Source organism: Calonectris borealis, chromosome 20 (genome assembly GCF_964195595.1).
Source record: "Calonectris borealis chromosome 20, bCalBor7.hap1.2, whole genome shotgun sequence".
In the NCBI taxonomy this organism is placed as follows: domain Eukaryota; kingdom Metazoa; phylum Chordata; class Aves; order Procellariiformes; family Procellariidae; genus Calonectris; species Calonectris borealis.
In genome coordinates, this window is record NC_134331.1 from 1,053,909 (window position 1) to 1,073,856 (window position 19,948).

Genomic DNA, 19,948 nt, shown 5'->3' on the forward strand with positions numbered 1-19,948 from the left:
GGGTTTTTTGTTGGTGGTATTTTTTCCCCTTAAAGGCAGGATTAGGACTTTCTCACATGCAAATGTCAGCAATTTTTCGGGACAACCACCTCCTGATTTGCTGATGTCGTTGCTCACCTTCCCTCTGGGTTTCTTGGTCTCTTTCTGCCCCCAAAGGCACACCTTGTGGAAGCGAGTCCAGAGCGTGATCACTCCATTCCTGGCTCTCCTGATTGCTGTCATAGACAGAAATGGCAATCTGGAGCTGTTGGTCAGGCCGGCAGCTGAGTGGGTGACAAACCTGTGGATGTTCATCTTCAGTGATACAAAACTTCTGACTGTCCCTTACGGTGTGGGTAAGAACAGGTGAGCCCCTGGAGAGAGCAGCAGGAGGGCTTGGCTGGCAGCACTGAGACCAGTGCAGCACTGGCTTTAAGCCCACATGGGAGATTAACGCTGTTGGTTGCTCCCCTGTGCTGTGCTGAAGGCAGCAGGGCAGTTCTCGGTGACTTCAAAGTCTGTTCTTTCTACCTTGTCCCCAGTACTCCTGGGCTTTGCTCTCTAGCTCTTGGCATGCTCACACTTCTTACCCAGCCCTTGAAGCCCACGTGTCCTGCCGTGACAGCCCTTTTGCCAGGGAACGCTTACTGAGCAAGTCCTAACGCTACACAGTTGGCAGGATCTGCTGTATTAATGAGTCCTTCAGTTCTTTCCCCTTCCCTCGTCCCCTTCTAGGGCTAATTTCTTGCTTTCTGCAGCTTCCTGCCTCTGTTGTCTGAATGTGTTTCCCAGGCAAAAGCCCAGCGCATTAATGACTTTTTAATCTCCTAGCTCTCAACCAGAGATAATCCTGGTGCAGAACAACATGATGGTGTCTGCTGATGTTGGGAATGAGATGCCCTTCAGCTGGAGGATAAAGGAGTACTTGGATGAGATGTGGTTGGAAGCTCAATACATCCAAAACACTGAAGGTGAGAGCCTGGCTTGAGCTCGTGATACAGAGCATCTCCATCCACCCGCCCTGTCAGCTCTGGTTTGCTGCTACCGTGCCTCTACCCTTCTGTGACCCGGGAGTCACCTTCAATCTCTCTGTGCTCCTATGAGCCAGCAGAGCTTTGTGCAGCTAGCTTTTCTTTGTGCTTCTCACTATTAGTCTTTCTCACATATTCTGTGCCCTTGTATTCAAAAATGCTGTGGAAATGCCAAGAGTTAATGGCAAGATGAGATTCCATAAATACAACTCTGCCTGGGCTGAGAAGGCCTGGCCTCAAATCCCCTGTTAGTGTTCTGAATGAGGGGAGTTCTGTATGTATCAGTGATTAATTAGGTGTCAGTCTCTTTAGGATAGAAGCTGTATCAAACCCAGCCTCCTCCTAATACTCAGCTTTTCTCTGCATTCTCATTTTCTAGACCAAGCTGAGAAGTTTGTGGATATCTTCCAGAAAACTGCACTGGGAAAATTTATCTCTGCTCTGACTGAGGAAGAAAGGCAGATGCTCTTCCAGTGCTATATCACAGACTTTATTGTCTTGACCATTGGGGTGTCCTCCCCAGAAGAGCTACAGGTCAGTGTCTGGAACGGGTACTGGAAACCCTTTGGATGGAGAGAAGGGAGTGATGCCCGTGAACATGTCCTTCTGTATCAATCTTGTCTTCTCAGCCAAAATCCCTCTCTGAGACAGACTAATAGCAAGGTAGCCACAAAGCAGATGCATTTGACCCTGAACGGCTGCTGAAATTGCCGAGACCTTACTCAGAAAAGCAGTTCCATAGGAGCACCTATAAAAATTGACACATCATTTAAGGCTATCTTTGTAAAGTACTGATTCTCTTCTTTCAGGGAATTTTGCCAGGATTTCCAGTACAAAATGAATGATAAAAGTTCTTTTTTAATTTTGATTTTAACTTTTTTCTAAACTTCCAGTGTCTGCAAATTGTGTTCCTATCATGCATAAAGGAATGGAAGGCAACATCTCCCGGAAGAGAGGAGACGGTGCCGTCCTTGCCTTGGGTCCACCTTGGATACAATCAGTTCAAGAGCCGTCTGCAGAACTTTTCTAGGATCCTGGCTGTACACCCCGACGTGGTTGACTACCTCATTAACAAGGAAGGATGTGGAATACCGCATTCAGAGATGGTAGAGTCGCTACCAGGCATTTTGTGATCCTCAACCTTAGCAGAGAGCTCTATCTTCGCTGAATTAGTGTTCAGTCTCCTTTTGATTTCAGCGACAGTAAAGTGCGAAGCACGAGCTGAGTCAGGATCCTCAGTATTAGGAATAATCTGCTATGTTGTTATTGTTACTAGCAGGATTTAAAACAGTTTGCTCTGCTTTCGCATCAGTTAATAGGATGTGCTAATGATCCCAGCCATGAGCATGAGAATTCCAGAGCTTAAGATAATCAAGTAGAACATTATTAAGTAGAACACATGCTATAGCAAACCAGATTGAGCGCCCAAGGTTCATCAATAATTCTGAAATGCAACTGTTGTGTTATATTTACACCCTGTGTGTGTATCTAGGTTTTAGATGTGTTAGCTGCAATTGCATGTACTGAAAAGCTGGAGGATCAAGTGCAGACAGCCCATCCAGAGATCTGGCTGCAGAAAGTGAAGAATCTTCGTATGCCTGTTGAATTTCTTTGTAAAGAGAAGGATTTACAGAGGAGTGGGAGTCGGTGCCATCAGCTGCTAAAAAAACTCGAGTATGTACCACAGATCTGCTCACAATCTTCATCTTTTGCCTTGCTGTTAATAAGAATATTAGTACAGGCTGAAAGCTGCTCTGATGCTGCTTTTCTCAGGCGAAGACTTTGCAGTCACTCAGACTCAGGTTCCTACTAGGCTCAATGACATACCAAGCATCAAGAACCAGATTTTTTTTTTCCCCTCATTTCATGTAGATTCTCCCTCTGAATCTGGCAGTATCATCCAGTGCATTCCAGCTGGGTTCAGGGGTTATTTAAAACTCTCATTAGGTTCCTGTTAACCAGCAGTGTCTCCCCTCTTCATCCTATGTGTATAAAGACTGTGAGAGATGGGGAACTTCATTGCATCTAAGACAGTCTTGTCGCTTGGCAGAGAAGCCCAGAGAGCTACCCCAGTTTCTCACAGACCTTGTTTAGTTTAACTGAAGTGAAGAAAGTGTAGTTAATTGTGATTTTTTTTTTTTTTTTTTAAAATTACTTCCTATGATATAAAAGTTAGAGGTGTGAGAAGGTCTTTGCAGTGGGCTTAATTCTGCTGCAGTGCTGTGTACAGGACAGGCTCCTATGCCAAAAGCTCACTGTGTTAGGTGCTGTTACGTGTTTTGTCCTTGACAAAAAGCAGGGCTGGTAACTAAAAAGCAAGGCAAGAAGTTGCATGAGAAGTGCACAAATGCTATAGTGGCGAGCATGAAAAGCAGTGAGATCATTAGAATGACCTGATACTGCACTTCCATTCATTCTCTCAGCTCATAATTGAACTCTTTGAAATCACGCTTTCCTTCCCACAGAGTCTGCTGGAACCGGGTTTTCTCCATGTCTCTGTTTGTAGAACATGTGTTGTTTGGCATCCGCACTCTAATGCCAGAATTTGAGAATTTAGTGAAAGAATATACTTTGCGTCTTGCTAAGGTAGGCAAAGATGTGATTTCACCTCTCCCCTGTTTGCTTCTGCTGATCATGTGAATTTTTGTCTCGGGTATTAGAGCTGAGTCATTTAGCTTTGTCCTTTTCCTCTGCAGTGTTTTCAGCACGATTCAGACATGAAGACTCATCCAACTTTTGTTGCAGTGGTGAAAGTGCTGTGCCAATGTAAGGAGGAAGTCAGCAACAGGCTCTACAGGTAGTGACATTGAGACAAGCCGCAGGGTCCAGTAGGAATGTTGCCTATGTTGCCAGCATATTTCTGGGCGTAAGGCAGTGCCGCATACAATGTAATGAAAGCCGAATGAAGAGCAGTAACTTCCATTTTATTCTGCACCCTGAAGCTAAGCAGTTAGCCGACAGGTCTTACACTATCTCTTCTTGGTCTAGTTGCAGATTAACATCTTATTAAAGGCGTTTGGTAGTACAACATTGAAGCAATTGTGTTTCTGAATTACAGATACGGTCTGAAGTCATGTCCGATCTGCCTAGGAGAGCCAAAGGATCCAGTCCGCCTGCCTTGCTACCACGTGTTCTGTCAGAAGTGCATCAGAACGTGGCTAGTACCAGCACAGATGCATTGTCCATACTGCAGGGTTGCCATGGAGGATGTTCACTTAAAGGTCTCCGTGGAGCTCAGGTACTGCACCCTGTCCAAGGTGGAAGTGTTGCAGTGGGGCCAGTTGTGTGAGGAAATTCTGATTTGCACCTCGGAAGTTGTCAGCATGAGCAGAACGGGTGGAGGGAACTCTGCTCTGCTCTTTCTGGAACAGGAACAGGTCCTGTCTGTTTTCTGTTTATTGTTCCAAAAGAAGGGAGGAAGTTGCCTTGGCCCCGTAAGAAAACTGTAGTTACAAAACCCTGTAAAGCTAAAGCGCTGTCAGTGGCTGAATCGGACAAGGGAACTGCTTGTCACCTTGGATTGTTTTGTGATAGCTTAGCAAAAAACTCTCAGTAAATGTATCTGGCATCATGTTGCCATTTTTATCTTAGTTCTCAATGTGATACAGCCTTTGCAGACAATACTACTGAAGTGTTGCACAAATCCAGCCTTTTGGAAAGCTGGAAAAGTATCTCACCTTAGTGACTTTTGCCTGTGTCTGCTTTGCTTCATCCATTATTTAAGTGGTTCTGTATTTGAACATTGTCCTAATGCTTTTTTACCCCTCCCCTAGAGATGCCATGGCAAGAAGTGCCCTGTTCCGGCAGAGATGCAATAATTTCTTCATAGATGTAGTCACTACCATGTGCTTCAAGGACAATGAACCCCCTGAGGCAGAGGTGATCCAAGAGCTCCTTAATCTGCTATTTGTTCACAGAAACCTCCTGAAAGGTTCAGGTGAGCTCCCTTCATCCTGATGCTCAGCCTCATGGAGCTGATTCTCTTGCCGCTTTCTCTCACCTGCCAAACTTGTCTTTTTCTTATCTCTGCAGATCACCCTGCTATCTACACAAAATTTCTGTCCCCGTTTAACGATGAAGTGGATGAAACTCCTGTCATCCGCTCAGTAATGCTGAAGCTCCTCTTGAAGTACAGGTGAGCACAGTCAGACAATTGATGGATGTTACACTAGGGGTTCAGCTTTGTTTTTCATGACCTCATCAAACCAATCTGATTGTTCTCCTCACTTCCATGCTATTCATTGAATTTGAATCATTACAGGTGAAATTCATCCTGTGCCTTTGTGTTAGTTATGCAACTTGGCTGGCTTGCATGTAGCTTGTGTTGAAGTATCTGACCAGTCTGTGCCAAGGTTTACCTCGCTATTCTTAACCTAAACCTGTGCTGAACGTGGGTGGCTTGGGTAACGTAAAGATAGCCGACTAATTGATACGCTCTAGATCAGCGAAGCAATACTGCTCATCCACAGACATTTAATCAAGAATGATCTTTTGTATGCTTACACAGACCTCTCCGTTCACACCTGCTCCTCCGGCCTCCCTTTGCAGTCAGTGCACAGAGAGCCATTTCGCAGGTGTCATCATCTCCTAAATCAGATGCCTAAAATAGATCAGATGACTTATGCCCTAGAACTGCTAATTCGGCATTGTTGGTGATAAAAGCCTAGCTCAGAATGTGAAGCTAGATGACATCTGGCAAAAGATGGCACAACTGCTTTTCCATCTTCCAGATGGATCCAGAGTGACCCCCCCGTCACAGGGACATAACTAGTAGTTCGATCATGATTTAGAACGTTAGTAGCCGTCAGTATTGCCGTTTGGTAAGGGGGTGTTTCTCTCTCCTGTAGCTTCCATGAAGTGAAAAATGATGTGCAACGCTACCTGTCCCGGGTGGAGCACAACGAGCTCCTAGAGAAAAATGATAAAAAAGAACTCTATTTGCTTTTTGTGAACTGCTTGGAGGTAAGAGTGCTGCGTAGGTAAGAGCTGGGCAATAAACTGTTGCAGGAATAAGAAAGCCAAGAAGAGAAATTCTTCGGCAATTTTAGGCAAGTTTCTTTTGCACGTAGCTAGCTGCCCAACTAGAAAGCCCAAAAGGAAGATTATATCAAATCACCTGGTCAGAACCTGCTCTCCAGTAATTAGCCTTGCTTTCCAAAGTAAGGCTAGTGTGCGTCTGCAGCATTACATAAATTCTTCTTTCTCTTGGACACCTTGGACAGATGTCTAAGTGTTAAGTGAGGCCCGATAAGACTCAAACTCCAACATAGCAGTGCAGCAAGCAGGGGGATTTCTAGTTGCAGTAGTCCGCTACTGGACTACTTTCTTGTTTTCACAGACACTGTTTTGGTTGCAGAGCAGCTTTAGATTATTATGCTGTTTGGATTGTTCCCTTACCTCCACCTGCATAACTTTTAATGCTTTGGACAACTTTAAACAAACTTGACAGCTGGGTAGAGATTTCATTTCCTATAGTTTTCATTAAAATGGTGACTTTGTAGCTAAGATCAAAATTTGTATTCTTGCTAAGGGAAAGGCAGGTACAGCTTGGCATCTTGGAACATGTGATGTGTGTTTCTGCATGTGTGTGGCCAGTCAGCGTGCTCATAACAGTCTTGCTCAGCTACATGCTTAGGAAATATTGGGGAGAGCTTGGGCGTATTGCTGAAGAAGGTGTTTGGCGATGTGGCAGAGGTTTAGGATAAGCACCAGAGAGGTCACAGGGAGGAGCTAATGGTGTTGGGGTGGAGGGTGCTGTGAGAGACGTGAAAGTTTAATGTGCTTACTGCAGTGCGGATGCATTGGAGATATAAAGTACCAATGCACAGGACATCTGATTTAAGTGGTTCTGCCACTCATGCCATATTCTGGCCCATCTTTAGGATTCTATGTGTGAAAAGTCTGAGGGCAGCCTTGGATATGAGCATATAAACTATGTGCCTGGAGACAGAGGCTTTCCAGAGAACTATCTCCCAAAGAACAATCAAGAAGCTCCTCAGGAATCAACCGTTGAATATCTGCAGGCAGTAGCCAAGGTTCGCTTGTACCTGAGTAAGGCTGCAGAGCTGCTCTTTGACTTGCATGAGCGCACAGGTAAGTCTAATTATTCTGCTATCAAATGGAAATGCTGTATACAGAGCAAAGTCACCACGGGAGATGGGCTGGACACAGTCAATCCTTGTGTGCTGTGCTAGAACTTGTTCTGATGCGTGGCCAAGAACAAGCGCATCAGCTTTTTTTTCTCTTTCATTGAGCGTCAGTCATTATTTGTCCTCTTTACCATGTATCAGAAATGCTCTATAACTAGTAGCAAGGCTGTGCCAGTGACCCCTAGGGTGTAGTTACATAGCAGTTGTCCCTTTGGAAGGATATTTATTTTATCCTCTAGATGCTAACAATGAAATTTTATTTAGGACCAACTAAATTGAACTTTAATGAATAAACGAATAAAGCATAAATGATGCTTCAGATACATGACTGCTGTAAGGCTTATTGTTTTATATGAATGAGAACTCTGCACAGCTAAAAAGGAAGAAGAGATACTTCCAAAAAAATAAGTAATAGAAGTTTTGAGCTGATTTGCTGACCAAATAAAGGAGAACAGTGTGTGGAGAGTCTCAGACACTTACACAGTCCATGAAGCATCAAAGTGCGGCAACATAACTACTTCCAAGGGACTTCAGTGTCCAGCCCTTGCATCAAGGATGTCAGGCTAGCAAAATGCATCCCAGGAGATCATTCTTGGGGAGCACCATCACCTTGGCAGTTGAGACATTGGAAAGCCATTACTGAGCAAGATGGAAGAGCTCTGAGGGTGAACTACCCCTCAGTAAATGGGAGAACTTGCCCCTGAGAGAAGGAAATGGAAGTAGAGTATGTCATCCTCTGTTGAAGAACTGAATCATTGTCTGAAATCTAGCTGAGGAACACTCTAGATAGCCTTCTGAGGAAGAGAGGGCTCTCAAGTGCTCCTGTGTGTGTAATTAGTCGGTACTAATAAAAGGAGCTTGGTGCTACAGCTAGAGCTGACAGAAAAGTTTTACAAGGTAGGATGTGGGTTTGCCTTTTATTTTTTCTTTTTTCCCCTCCAGAGCAAGACCAGGTAGAGGAGAAGCAGCGTCACCTGGCAAATGTGAGGGTGTTTTGTAGCCTCGCCAAGAATGACTGGCATCGTGTTTACCTAATCCGGAAAATTGCTAGTCAGTATGGGATGGAATTTGCTCAGAAGCTTGTCACAGAGGCACAGTTTAACTGGGTATTCCCAGTGGAAATTCTGCAACAGGTAAAGAAGAGGCGTCTCCTTGGAGGTGGCTCTGGTCTCCTCTTAGTCTTGAGTTTGTGCTGCTTTGGGGTGATTCCACTGTTGCGTGGCTCTGGGGGGCTCACCACAGTGGGAGTGGTTGTGAAGATGACTTATCCTCGCTCGCTACTGGATGGAGTCTGTCATGGCCGTGAGAAGCCATTTGGGTTGCCATGCCTGCCTGCTGTCTCTTTGTGAAGGCTGAAATGCCACAGTTCTTGGGAGGAAGAGGAGATTCTGCCTTTCCAACGGCTGGTTAACGTCCACAGTGCTCACCATGGGCTTTTCCCTTTGTAGGGACAGAACAGCCAGTCGAATCACATCGATCGTTACCTGGCATGTGGCGAGAATTACAGAGTCCTGCGTGATGCTGTGGGGAGAGCCATGATTGAGTGCAAGACTGAGGGTCTTCTAGAGGCAGAGAAGGTAGGGCACGTTCTCCTCACCGTAATCCTATTGTGGGTTCTGGATGGCCAGTGTTTAAACTTTAATGTGTTCCTGTTGGCAGTCTCTCTTCCAGTGGAGGTGCTTGGGTTGCCTTTGCTTGAAAGTTACTGTGGCTTATGCTGGCAGACACACGTATGTTTGCTTTACTTTCTCACCTGTGTTCTAGCATATGTAACTGAGGTTATTTCTGTTGGTTGCCTCGTCTCGCTTTTCTCCCCTTGTGATCTATCGCAGCAGTTTGTTTTACAGTAAGCAATACAGGCACCTTGTAGCCAACTGACTGGAGAGTAGGCAGATAATCAAAGAAGCTTTATGCCCCCTCCCTGCCTGCCCATATCTGCCTAGCCTTGTGTCTTACCACGCAAAAATCAAACAGGTGATTTCTGTGTAATTGTAACCTTTTCCAATATGTATTTGTACATGAAAATCTTCAGGAAGAAGTTTGCAAACAATGCGTCTTAGAACGTCTCTGTACCATCTATTTTACACTGGATGTGATTTTTTTTTTTCACTTCTGTGTTGATTTGATTTGAAGGCAGACATGTACAGGTTGCTGCCTAGTAAGATTGCAATTCTGACTGGATGTTAGAAGAATAAAATACTCGAGGGTTTTCTGATGTAAAACCCTTAATCAGCTTGAGTGCTGTCAGATTACTCATTTATTTGTGGCTTGAACAGCCATTTCTGCACTCTCCCCCTTGATGTGTGGGGAGAGCTTTACCACAGACCTGCTGAAGCCTGCATGTCCAGTAACCAGCTGAAACCTTGTCAAACTTCGGCTGTGAGCTATAGCCTCTTCTCTGCCTTATCGTCAGTTCTTCTTTTCTAGGCAGCTAGCGGCTCCCCGGCTGTACAATCTGTCCATCTGCTCCTGGCTATTTTCAGAGAGGTCACTGCCCTGTATGGAGTTAGTGACTCAAATCTTCATCCCAAAGAGCAGGTAAGATACTTCACTTCGGAAGCTCGTGACAAACATGCTTCATTGAAAAGGATGAATGAGATTTAAATCATTGATGGAAGAGCCTTTTGTTCTTCTGCCCCAAATACAGTTATGTCCTGATGAGAGCGGACAGAATTGTTTTCAAAGCAGGGGCAACACAGCATGGGAAGCAGCTGATAGTCCTCTTCAGTTTGGTGGGCAATATCATGCTGGTTTTATTTCTTTTAAATATGTGCTTTCAGCAAACAGATGCTATGATTAAGTTCATCCAGAACTCCCAAGTCCTGAATTCTCCAGACCTGCAGCACTTTGCAGCTTGTCTTGTGATGAATACGCTGCCGTCTCTGACAGTGGATCCTCAAAGCTTCAGCCACAGCGGAGCACTAATTGAAATGGCTGTTCATACCGCAGCTGTCTTGCTGTGCGGGCAGAACCCCGTCCTGCAGCCTCTGCGGAATCTGGCATTCCGTCCGCACACCATGGAGGTAAAGAGATTTAACTCAGATGGCAGTGCAGCATATTGCTAGTTCTTTCACGTATCTGCTGGATCCTCTATAACCTAACCTTTCTTAACATCAAAAGCACCGACTTACTGTTTTAGCTGTGAATTACCAATGTATGATTATTTCAGTGTTGTTGGGATTAACTAGCAGAACAACAAGCTCTGGACTGGTACCTTTTCAAGGTACCTCTGCATCCTGAGCAGTATCAGGCAAATACTTTTGCTGATATTTGAGTGAGCAAGTCTGAAAGCAGTTGGCAGGTCATACTGTGGAGACCTGCGTGCTCTAGAGGATCATGGCTCCTGGAGGTCTAGGCTGAGTCCGGGTGGAGGGATCTGCTGCTCTACTTCTTCTGGCTATCCAAGGCGTAAGGAAACGTGCTGGTACACACCAGGGTACATCAAGCCACCCCAAGAGGAATCCAGTTCAGGATGTCTAGAGAGCGCACATGCAAGGCTTAACAATATTGACAGTTCTTAAGAGTGGATTTTCAAAAGTAGAATTTGAAAATGTGCACGTACATCATCTGCATGATCTCTGCTTTCGGATGTCTCTTGTTCCCTATCATGAATAACGAACCAGTGAGCAACTGCTACAGGAAAGAACTGACATATATTAATTTGTCATCTTTTTGCCTTTCCTCCTTAGCACTCTTTTCTGCCTACAATGCCAGAAGATATAATGGCTCAGGCGAGGAGCTGGGAAGGAGTGGCTGCTCTGCGCTGGTACAGTAAGTGCTCCTGACTGGCTGTGAAAGAAACTAAAGGATAATCCTTGGTTTTTGAATGAAACTGTTCCAAATGTGAGGACAGACACACTCCTCTTCTCAGCATGAGTTATCCTTTGTAAATTAAGATTTGTAGCTATGGTTTATGTGGGTAATGCACCAAAGTGCATCGAGCTTCTGTTTAGTCTCAAGCTTACAGGTGTTTACAAAGCTTGAGAGTGCAGAAGACCTGCCCTGTTACTTCTGGCAATGTTAAAGTGGTGTGAGCGGAACAGGAGCACTTTGCCACCTTCCTGGCCAGCTTCAGTTCTCTGCTTTCCCCAGTAGGATCTTACTGCATACTAGGAATCCTGGGGCGGGAGCATTCATGCTTACCAGCCCATTTGGTACTCAGTAGCAGAATCCTTCAGACTTCCATTCCCTGTTTCTCAAGGAGAGAAGCACTGAAAACTTCCTCTTGTTCCTATGTGGGTCTGTCACTCTTGAGCTTTGGGACTGTCAGTGCTTTTGATTAGATTTTGAAGCATATTTCTTGCTCCAAGATGACGGTCCCTATGAAAGGAAATAACAGGGGCTTCAGAGATATCTGTCTTATAATACTGTCCTGTTTGTTTCTCTTTCTTGATAGAATGTCCAAATGGCCACCCCTGCACTGTAGGAGAGGTAAGAATTTGAGACTGGTGGGTTTTTAAGCAGGCAGTGTTTTCAACAATAAACTGTTTTATTTTGTTTAGGGTTTTAATGTTCTATTGCACAGCGGTTCATTTTCTAAACTCTGTATTATTAATCATTTTGCCATTGTAATGTAAAATTTAAAATAGCTCTAATGCAGCTTATACCATAAATCTAGGGAACAAGAGAGGCAGAGGTCCTTTGCCTGGTAGCAGTTTTCGAATTAACCAGTTACAGCTTGGATTTTTGTTTCATTCTCTCTCTCTGCTGGAGAGGCTCTTGCTCTGGAATTCAGTGTTCTCATTTTGCTTTTTGCTAGTGTGGCCTCCCCATGGAAACTAGCCACTGCCTTGACTGTGGTGCCAGGGTTGGAGGGGAGCAGCATAAACCACTGTCTGGCTTTCAAGAATTCCGGTATGCTTTGATTTGTTAACCTTTTCAGTGCTAAATGATGTAGTACTTGCCTGTCATGCTTTCAGGGCAAAAGGTACCAACCTCTTCATGCTGCTACCCGAAAGGTGGCATGTGGGATTCCCCGTTAGCTCGGACATGGGCCTCTGAGGGGAAGAGGCTCAGCTGTTAGGAATGCTGGTATAACTGACTTCGCAGAAACTGCCTTAACGTAAGATCTTGTCAAGCTGCTGGTTTAGCCTTTTTCATCTCTCTGCTCATCCTGATACAGGTTATGTGGTGTAGAACCTATAGGTAGGTTAGGCAACATTTTCTTTAAATGGATCAGCATGACTGAAGAACTTTTACCAGAGCTTCGGTAACTGTAACTTGTGCTCCCTCCTCCTCGAGTCTCTGGATTAGCACTTGAAGCCCTTGTGTAAGAATGTTAAAGTTACTAGTTCTAACAGCAGTGGTTTCTCGTCTATCCAGCACAGAGTTGGCTAATCTTGCCCTACAGGGCTGGATGTTGCCTTTTTCGTAGAAAACATATTAGGAAGAGATGTCCAAGGAAGAGTAATCAGCCAGCAAAACCACACAGCTTGGCTTATTTGTGTACAAAACTTACTGGAAGTCCTCATTCCCCTGTAGCACTTTTAATTGGCAGCTTTTATGGCATTCAGAGAAGTTACAGGTCAAAAAGACATCACTGGGTATCGAAGTCATCTCTTGTGTGTTTTTTGTCAAGGCAAAAAAATACTATATATACACTTTCCAACAGGAGTAACGAAGACAGAACTCAAACTGGCCACGTACTTGGGGATCCACAACACAGAAAAACAAAGGGAGTGTCTGATCGGGACATGTCCCCAGTTGTCTTCGTTCTGATACGCATGCTCACACATTTGACAATGTTGCTGGGAGCCACAAAAGATCCTCAGGTATCTTCCAATAATAGTTCCAAGTGAAATGTAGTCACATGAAATGTAGTGAAACTTTGGTATGATGCTCGTCCTTTTCATCATATTGCCAAGTAACTAGGGCAGTCTTTCAAGATGCGAGACCCAAACTCACTTCCCTCCTTGCCCAGGAATGATTTTGGTTCCTTCATGCACTTGCACGCACGCATATACACACATACTTGCCTTTATTTGTCCAAGTGGTAGGAATCCTATAGGACGGGGTTGACTTTCTGGTAAGACTGTAGTTCTGCGTGCCTTGTGCTTGAACTGGACATTATTGGCTATGCTCATTCTTGCCTTTTGTTGCTCTGTAGTCATTGCAAAAGATTATCAAGCCACCGGTGCACAACTCTGTGAGTTTCCTGCAGCAGCATATTCGGGAGGACTTGGCACAGTTGACAAAAATTTTGGGGAAGAGTGTGGATGAGACTATCAACATCCTTCATCTTGTCCTCAGCAGCCTCCTCAAAGACCCCCGTCAGCAGCCAGGCCAGCGTAAGGAAAACTACCTGCCATATCACATCTGCAGGCTGTATCAGCATTTTAAGGGCAGCAGTTATTTAGCTGCTTTGCTAATAGACCATTTCCAACAGGCAGTAACTGAACCGATGAGGAAGATCCAGAAATTTGAGGCTTTTTTCTTGCTGTAGGGAGTGAAGAATTTTTGGCTGTTTACTTCTCTTTTGGTCAAGTACGAGGGGTTTGCAAGGTTTGGTGCATAATTCTGCAAAGGAGTTATTGAATAAATAGCCTCATGACATGTTGAGAGAGCTTTCAGCTCACAAGCAGAGGTACTACTCAAAGCACAATAGCTCATGCTGTGTATAATCTATATACTATACTGCCCTCTAAATGACTACCAAGAAGCTATTTGGTAGAAGAGGGATGGCAGACTATGGTTCGTGGTAGAACCTGGAGTTCAGGTTGACATGAGTCATTGTGTCATAGAGGGATTTATATGTAATGTAATGTAATATGTAATATTTCTAGTGTGACAGCACAAATCAGTATTCCAAGCTCTGTTCTTTGGTCTGTCATTGATCATGGTCTGGCCTTGGATAACTTGTTTAACCTTTCTGGGATTATGAATGACTTGTATAAATGTCCACAGCATTCAAATGAGTGACTGGACTGAAGCTTCTGAAATCCTGCAATCACTGTGTGCTCTTTTGGATGACACTCTCCAGCTAGACTAAGATACTCGTTTAGCTTCTCGGACCTCTGTAATCCGTCTTGGCGCATCATGCTAACTTGCAAGGGTGTCACATCTGGAAGCTTAGGGAATCTGTGCTTTCTTTTAACTGAAATATTGCAAATGTAAGAGGCTAAATATTCCTGTTGCAGGGCCAGTTCAGTTTGATGTGCTCTCCACCAAAGAGACGAGAAACAAATGGGAAAACATTTTTGCAAACACAATTATTGTTCCTGAATTGGAGGTGAGAAATTTGCTATATAAAATTTCAGTAGTTGAGTAGTTCAAAATCCACCTATTTGGAAATCTGACCTGCTGTAATATCTGTGCTGCATTTTTCACCCAGCTATTCCTAAAGCCAAACCATCTATAACACAACTGCAGGTTAGCTTTAATTTGTAAAGGTCAGCCAACTTCATTCTACCTGTGTAAATGACTATCTGAGACTAGAGTTGTGCTATGGTGATTTTGTATAGCTGGAAAAGCAGAAATGTTTTAGCTCAGTGGAAAGTATTTGTCCAAGTGAGCACATGGTTGCCCCAAACGAATCCTGTCTGCCTTCCCCACCCCCCCACCCCACCTTACGTCATCTCAAGAATGGAAGACCTGCAAGTTGGATGAGCTGGAGAACAAAGAATAACTTTATGGTACAAACAGCTGTCTTGCAGTATGTGTTTTACATGCCTTCCCTAGGAGTTCATATTCTGCTTTGACGTATTTCTGTGTCAATTGGTCATCAAGCTATTAGGGAAATAAACTCTAGTGGAGGTTCAACACGGCAGGATGCTGCCAGTTCTGATATAATTTCTTTTTTTTTAAATGCAGGATTTGGATAAAAAACTTCTGAAGTTAAATAGGCGAATACAAGAGGATGAGAGAATTTCTTCCAATCCAATAGTGAAAATAGTGTATGGTGACCCGGTCACTTTTCTGTCCCAACTGCCAAAGGACAGCCACATACATCATTCCAAGATGTGGAGCTGCCGGAAGAGGATTTCGGTGGAGAACCTGGGCCATGTAGTCCAACAAAAGAATGCCAAGGACACTGTCCCTCTCCTTTGGAAATTTCTGCAGAAGGTGGGTGTGATACAGGGATGAGAGACTGCAATGCTCAGAGATCAGTTCACAGAATCACAGACTGGTTGAGGTGGGAAGGGACCTCTGGAGGTCATCTGGTCCAACCCCCTGCTCAGGCAGGGTCGCCTAGAGCCAGTTGCCCGGGACCAAACCACTGTTTGATTATACGGTGTCTTTATTCTCATAACTTTCTATAATCTTGAGAACTGCACATGTCAAATTTTTTTTTTTCTTCTAAACGTTTAAAAAGTAATTCCATAAAAGTACTCAAAACTGGTTTGTCCAAGGACAACCTTACTCATAGGCCCCCTTTCCTCTTCCAGGAAACAGAACTGAGGCTGGTTAAATTCTTACCAGAGATTCTGGCTCTGCAGAGAGACTTGGTGAGGCGATTTCAGAACACTGCTGATGTCAAGCACTGCTCGATCAGAGACTTCCTTAACGAACCCCTCTCAGGTGAGGAGACTGTGCCAAAACTGTAATTAGCGAAACAAAAAGCCCTGGATAGTCCAGTTGAAGATGAAAGTGAGCTTGCAATCTTAAGCCCTCATATTTTCCTTTTAACTCCCATCCAAATGAACTGGAGACCTTAACCCTGGAGTTATGCTTGGAAAAGTCATCAGATGGCTTTAAAGAGAATTAAGCACAGGAAGATTGTTCACAAGGGGTGGGGACTCTGCTCAGAGATAGGCAAGATAAATCCATGAATGCAGCCTGGGTATGTTGAATTTTTAAGCTCCACCCTAGAGTAGGGCCTGCCTAAAAGGTGGAGTAGATGTCCTTCCCTTCCATTCATGAGCAGCATACAGACATTTTGTGGCAACTCCTTCAATTGTACTTAAGTACAATTACTTGTGTTTTTAAGTACTTATGGAGAAGTACTTAAAGGTCATGCAGAATCAGACCAAGGATCCATCCAGCCTTGTAGCCTGGGCCAATAGCAGACAATAATGGAAGAATATAAACAAACAGAGCAAATGACTTAATTTGATACCATTAGAAAACTGTTTAATGTCTATTTAGTCTCTCTTGATCTGTTTGAGCAGTTGCCTAGAGTTCAGTGGTATGCTTTGAAAATTCTTGTATTACGGAGTTTCACGGTGTTGCCAGTAAAAGGTGTTTCAATGATTCGTCTTTCTGTTATTCCTCAGATGTGATGAGGGACCTGTTACAGAGGAGAGTGAATGTGTTTCTGTCTGTTTGGAACAAGCTAAGAAGCTCACTGGACACCAATGGTGAGTACCTTTCTTTCCCAGCACTGTTTTGAGAGTGACGGAAGCAAGAGCTTGCCAGCTGTCAGACAATGCTCCTCTCCTACTACCCTTCAACAATTCAGGTTCTTCCCATCAGTGATGCTGAGACATATCCTCAAAACTGACCTTGCCCATAGTCCTGGTTTCAGCTGGGATAGAGTTAATTTTCTTCCTAGTAGCTGGTATAGTGCTGTGTTTTGGATTTAGGATGAGAAGAATGTTGATAAGACACTGATGTTTTAGTTGTAACTGAGCAGTGCTTATACTAAGTCAAGGACTCTTCAGCTTCTCATACTGCTCTGCCAGCGAGGAGGCTGGAAGTGCACAAGAAGCTGGGAAGGGGACACAACCAGGACAGCTGACCCCAACTGGCCAAAGGGATATTCCATACCATATGATGTCATGCTGAACAAAAAAAAGCTGGGGGAGTTGGCCAGGGGGGCACGGACATTGCTCAGGAACTGGCTGGGCATCGGTCAGTGGATGGTGAGCAATTGCATTGTGTATCACTTGTTTTGTATATTCTGTTATCATTATTGTTATTTTCCCTTCCTTTTCTGTCCTATTAAATTGTCTTTATCTCAACCCATGAGTTTTACATTTTTTCCAATTCTCTGCCCCATCCTGCTGCGGGGGAGTGAGCGAACGGCTGTGTGGTGTTTAGCTGCCTGCCGGCTTAAACCACAACAGCCATTAAAGGTTTAAGAAGTTCTACGTGCAAATGGAAGAATTTGTTTCCCTCTTGTTGTATTCTCCGCTGAACTTGCTCCCTTTAGCGTTTATAAGTAATGGAAAGAGCACTGCTTTTTTCAGGTTTTATACTTTCTCCTGACCTGGGTCAGCTCAGGAGAGGCTTGCTCATCATGGGGTGGCTCTGGGCCACCTCAAGCAGTCTTCTCTGCCTTTTATTTCAGGGGAAATTAAGCTTCCTAAAGGCTACTGTGATGCTGACCTGACCCTGGACAGCAAGCTTGAGGTCCTTCTGCCACGTCGATGGGGGCTGGGCCTCTGCTCCACAGCCTTAGCCAGTTATCTCATTAGTCTGCACAATTACTTTATCCACTCAGTGAACAAACACATCAAGGAAGATGATAGGTATGTTGCTATTCCAACTAGGCATTTTTTTGGGGACTCTGTTGTATTACCTGCTACCACACAGTCAGCTTTCCCTGCTTCATAAAGGCTTCTGGCTCTAAACGGAGACTCTTCTCTTCTGCAGGTACTTGATCAGTCCATCAGAAGTGGCTGACCTGCACTTGATCAGTTATGAGTTTGAGAGAGACCTGATTCCTCTGATCTTGTCCAACTGCCAGTACAGCATGGAGAAGGGAGGGGAGACGTTGCAGGACTTTGATCTGGAGAGGATCCAGCAGCAAGTCGTCAGCAAGTTCCTGCAGGGGAAGCCACTCATCACCCTAACGGTAGGAGAAGGCAGCTAGCTATGTTTTCTGCAGACAACTTGGCTGATGTTGGAGCCTGCAGCGTTTGCTGCAGCCAGGCATGCACTGTAGCAGGGTTAGCAATGTTACCAAAGCTTTACAACCATGGGTTTCTCTCCTGACAGGGAATACCTACCCTCGTGTACAGACATGATCGGAATTATGAACAGCTGTTTAATGATGTCAGGAATAAGCTGGATCAGGTGGGTTCCTGCATTGGAGGAAACAGGGCAAGCATGTGGCCCCTGACATCCCAAGAAATGTCAGGCTTGTCTTTGGTCACTTGCCTCGTTCTTCTGCTCTGAAAGCTTGTCCACTAATCTCTTGACATGCCTTGAATATGTGCAAACTGGCCTTCTTTTGTCACTCAGGATCTACAAAGGAAAGGGATATAGTTAAGCATTTTCAGTTTCCTAAATCTGGGGCTCTGCTGTCTTCCATGACTCTTGCAACTTGAGCAGCAATAAGGAATAGCTCTAAACTAATATTAGCAACTGCTTTGACTTCATGGTTTTCAGAGTGCTCTCCCCAGTTCTGTGATGAACATGATCAGTGGGGAACTACAGTCTTACAGTGATGTCTGTGATGCTCTGTCCGTCACTGAAATTACCTTGGGATTCCTGGCCATGGCTGGAGAGAATGCTGAAATGCTTCTGACTGACTACATAGAAGAAGTTCTGCAGATGGGTGATCAGACAAACCCTCATGTACTGCAGGTGAGTCCTGAGAGCAAAGCTCTTATTCTTACAGGATAAAAACTGCACTAGTTTATATTAAATCCAGTCAGCCTGATCTCCAAGCCCAGCAAAAGTTCAGCTTGAAAAGGCGTATGATAGAATTCCCTCCCCACCATACTCAACAGTGGAGGGGGGGAACAATTTTCACTTCCCCTGCAACCACTGTTTGCGAGGTGGGAGCATCGAATAGCTTGTGATGCTTAGCAGGTTCTTGCAAAACCCTACAGAAAGGTCAGGTGCGAGATGTGCAGAAGGTTGAACTCTTCCCTGCAGATCCAAGCTCTTCTGTCAGCCCCAGGAAGGAGAATTCTCAGTTGAGTGTCAGCATGATTAGTTGCAATGCTGAAACTGAGAAAAGAGAGAACTTTCAATTAAGAGGCAGCTTTCAGTGACACTGGCTTGCCTGGTGCTGAGCAGGGTTGAAAATATCCCTTTACCTCTCAAAAGTGGTGATAGGGGAAGGTTTTATCTCTTAATGATGTGTGAAAAGAGGCCCTTTACTGACAGAGGGCAAAGGCGCTATGTTATGACAAGTACGTGTGACATAGGCCTATCACTTTCCCACTCTTTCATGATACCAAAAAGATGGATTATTGGAGGCAAAATGGGGAAGAGGGAGAGAGAAGCCTATTGCAGATGGGCTTCTACACCCAGATTAAAAGGGCTTGATGAACTCCCTGCGGTTGTGCTCCTCTGCAGTTTTGACCTGCATGGGCAGGGTGTGGACAGGTTCCTAAATACATTCCTTGCATCCAGGTTCACTGCATATATGTGTTTTTCTTTCAGGCCCTTAGACAATGCCACCTAAAGCACAACATCGCCCTATGGCAACTTCTCTCTACCCGCAAATCTGAGCAGCTTCTGCGCCTCAAAAGGGTAAAGTACACTGAAGTACACTGATAACGTCAGTGTCTAATCAGCTGTTTCCTCTTCTCTCAATGAAGTTGGTCAATGTATATGTTTTTTGGTGGTGTGTTTTCTTTTTTCCCCCTCACTGCATTTTTAGGATCCTTTTGTAGACGTCAGTACAGTCTACAAAGCTGAGCTCAGTCCAGAGATTGCCAAGCTCCTCAACACCTTCCTTGTCCAATCAAGGCTGGAAACCTTCCTGCAGGAGCTCCACGAAATGATCGTCCTGAAGCTGAGACGTGTCCAAGCTGTGGATGAATTCAGACCCACATGGAGGTAACAGTTGTTGTTACTAACTTAAGCTTCTCCGCCTCTGAAAACGCATGCGATGGCAATGGTTCCCTTGGCAAACGACTGCCCTGCTGGACACAAAGCACAACCATCAACATT

The 19,948-nt window shown here is 44.6% G+C and overlaps 1 protein-coding gene across 6 annotated transcripts in view; it reads left to right on the plus strand.

Annotated features, from left to right (window-relative positions):
* The window catches only part of RNF213 (ring finger protein 213), a 56,551-nt gene that overhangs the window by 35,747 nt on the left and 856 nt on the right, over window positions 1–19,948 (plus strand). For all 6 annotated transcript variants that reach the window (XM_075169319.1, XM_075169323.1, XM_075169325.1 and 3 more), the window contains 31 exons: window positions 157–345; window positions 811–950; window positions 1,390–1,544; window positions 1,904–2,116; window positions 2,503–2,684; window positions 3,476–3,596; window positions 3,707–3,807; window positions 4,069–4,248; window positions 4,784–4,947; window positions 5,043–5,145; window positions 5,858–5,972; window positions 6,893–7,103; window positions 8,102–8,292; window positions 8,608–8,736; window positions 9,587–9,697; window positions 9,940–10,182; window positions 10,849–10,930; window positions 11,556–11,590; window positions 11,919–12,013; window positions 12,771–12,930; window positions 13,266–13,446; window positions 14,296–14,387; window positions 14,969–15,220; window positions 15,544–15,676; window positions 16,372–16,455; window positions 17,388–17,568; window positions 17,693–17,894; window positions 18,038–18,115; window positions 18,431–18,628; window positions 19,436–19,525; window positions 19,656–19,834. In XM_075169319.1, coding sequence (XP_075025420.1) covers window positions 157–345; window positions 811–950; window positions 1,390–1,544; window positions 1,904–2,116; window positions 2,503–2,684; window positions 3,476–3,596; window positions 3,707–3,807; window positions 4,069–4,248; window positions 4,784–4,947; window positions 5,043–5,145; window positions 5,858–5,972; window positions 6,893–7,103; window positions 8,102–8,292; window positions 8,608–8,736; window positions 9,587–9,697; window positions 9,940–10,182; window positions 10,849–10,930; window positions 11,556–11,590; window positions 11,919–12,013; window positions 12,771–12,930; window positions 13,266–13,446; window positions 14,296–14,387; window positions 14,969–15,220; window positions 15,544–15,676; window positions 16,372–16,455; window positions 17,388–17,568; window positions 17,693–17,894; window positions 18,038–18,115; window positions 18,431–18,628; window positions 19,436–19,525; window positions 19,656–19,834 — 4,590 coding nt within the window. The remainder of the gene's footprint in view (window positions 1–156; window positions 346–810; window positions 951–1,389; window positions 1,545–1,903; window positions 2,117–2,502; window positions 2,685–3,475; window positions 3,597–3,706; window positions 3,808–4,068; window positions 4,249–4,783; window positions 4,948–5,042; window positions 5,146–5,857; window positions 5,973–6,892; window positions 7,104–8,101; window positions 8,293–8,607; window positions 8,737–9,586; window positions 9,698–9,939; window positions 10,183–10,848; window positions 10,931–11,555; window positions 11,591–11,918; window positions 12,014–12,770; window positions 12,931–13,265; window positions 13,447–14,295; window positions 14,388–14,968; window positions 15,221–15,543; window positions 15,677–16,371; window positions 16,456–17,387; window positions 17,569–17,692; window positions 17,895–18,037; window positions 18,116–18,430; window positions 18,629–19,435; window positions 19,526–19,655; window positions 19,835–19,948) is intronic.